Source organism: Leuciscus leuciscus (assembly GCF_965113295.1).
Source record: "Leuciscus leuciscus genome assembly, chromosome: 9".
NCBI lineage: Eukaryota > Metazoa > Chordata > Actinopteri > Cypriniformes > Leuciscidae > Leuciscus > Leuciscus leuciscus.
The window spans coordinates 24,930,912-24,932,927 of record NC_138733.1 but is presented as its reverse complement, the minus strand read 5'-3'; the positions used below and the strand labels follow the sequence as shown (position 1 = coordinate 24,932,927).

Sequence of the window (2,016 nt, the reverse complement as noted above, 5' to 3'; positions counted from 1 at the left end):
TTAAGTATATCTGATTGTGCTAAAGTGGAAATATTGCAAGTATACTTTAGGTACACTTTAAATATATTATGCAGTGATCATACTATCCTTACTAATAGTGATAATAAAACACAGTTTAGGCTTAATATTAAGAAATGTGCATTGTGCAATAAAGAAGTACTCCAAAAAAAAGTTGAATTATGATATTTATATCAGTACGTCTCAAGTCATTCGGCATTAAGTCTCAATGTCAGTAAATATGTTAATGGTTGGAGTATACTTAGTATGAAATAAATGTATTTTAAATACATTTTGGTATAGGTTTTTTTTTTTTTTTTTTTTACTAAGGAAGCACCTTCTTCTATGAAGGAATACAAATTATTTATTGTTAATCACTGGCCTCATTTTTAATGATCTGTTGTGCCACTTTTGACTTTCCCAGAAGCTTGACTATCTTGTCTCGTAGTTCGTCAGTCTTTAAGCTGTAGATGATTGGGTTCAGCATTGGGGGGAGGGTAACAGAAACAGTCAGAATGGCTGTGAAAAGATCCACATTCTGAATTAAACGCAGGTTCCCTAGTATGTATGCCAGCATGACTGGCATGTAGTAGAGCAGGACCAGCAGCAGGTGAGTGAAACATGTGTGAAAGGCCTTCCAGCGCTGTGTTGTAGATGCAATCCGCATCACAGCAACCACTACAATCACATATGTGAAAATAATAAAAGTCAAGGGGCCTAGCAAAACGGTCAATGACTTAGCTGTGCCCAGCTGGCGATTGTAAGAGGTGTCTGCACAAGCCAAATTGTATACTGGACCGTGTTCACAACAGCAGCTCTTTACCTCTCTGGAGGCACAATAAGGAAGCCTGGCAGCGAGGCTGACTGGGAAAATCTCCAGCAGAATAACCATAGACCAAATCCCTCCTATTATAAGCAGCATCCTCAGTTTGGTGTTTATGGTAGAGTAACGCAGGGGCCAGCAGATTGCAATCAGCCGGTCATACGCCAAAAGAGCAAGAGAGAAAGATTCCATGTCACCAAAAAAATGCATGAAGAACATTTGGGAGAAACATGCTCCAAATGAAACATGATTTTGATTGAACACAAAAACAGGCACCATTTGAGGAATTATAACACTATTCATTGAAATGTCGACAATAGCTAGATTACACACAGCAAGATACTTGGGATTCTGTAAGCTGGAGTTCATTAGAACGACAATCAGAAGAACAAGATTACCCAGCAAGGTGATGATGTAGATAATCGCCAAGGCCAAAATTAGATAGTTTTTGTTCGGCCAAGTGCGGAAAGCAGTTAGATAAAATCCTTCATTGAAAGAATTAGTTCCATTGCTAAAAGCAACTGAAAAATTCATTTGAACTCTGGCAAATCTGAAAGAAATACACAATTAGCAGATTTTCAGCTTTAAAAATTTTTGTTTAAGATAGGAAATTATAGGAAAAGCCATAAAGACCTTTTTTAAAATGAACATTAACAAAAAAAAGAGGAAAGGTGGAGAGGAAATGGTGTGTGAATTAACACTGAAGCAGCTAATTATATTTTCCCATTTAATGGATAGTTCAACCAACACAAATAATTCTGTCATCATTTACTCACCCTCAAGTTGTTTCAAACCTGTATGAATTTCTTCTGCTGAACACAAAATATATTTAGAAGAATATGGGTAACCAAACAGTAATGTGCCCTATTGACTTCCATAGTATGGAGAAAAAAAGTTCTATAAAGTAAGTATTAAATGAGTAAATGATGACAGAATTTTAAATCTTATATTGACATCATATATTTTATAAAAACCAAATAAAAGCACTTAACAAAAAAAAGTGACAAAGATTGTTACATTCCTTTTCAACTGGAAATTAAATAAACAAATACAAATAATACCCACCAAGTACTCTGCAAATCTTGCTTTCGATTGAAATCTTGTAGTGTTACCGGAAAAGAGATTTATAAAGGACTGTTAAACTAATGAACATGGTCTAATGGGTATAATTATCCACTGTGTACAAACAAAGAAAT

The 2,016-nt window shown here is 35.2% G+C and overlaps 1 protein-coding gene across 1 annotated transcript; it reads right to left on the bottom strand.

The window, feature by feature from the left end:
* Nucleotides 1–367: 367 nt before the first annotated feature.
* Nucleotides 368–1,354, bottom strand: or40a1 (odorant receptor, family 40, subfamily A, member 1; the record flags this gene model as incomplete). The annotated part of the gene is made up of 1 exon (XM_082179260.1): nt 368–1,354. The coding sequence occupies one exon, from the start codon at nt 1,352–1,354 to the stop codon at nt 368–370; it is 987 nt and encodes a 328-aa protein (XP_082035386.1).
* Nucleotides 1,355–2,016: the final 662 nt, after the last annotated feature.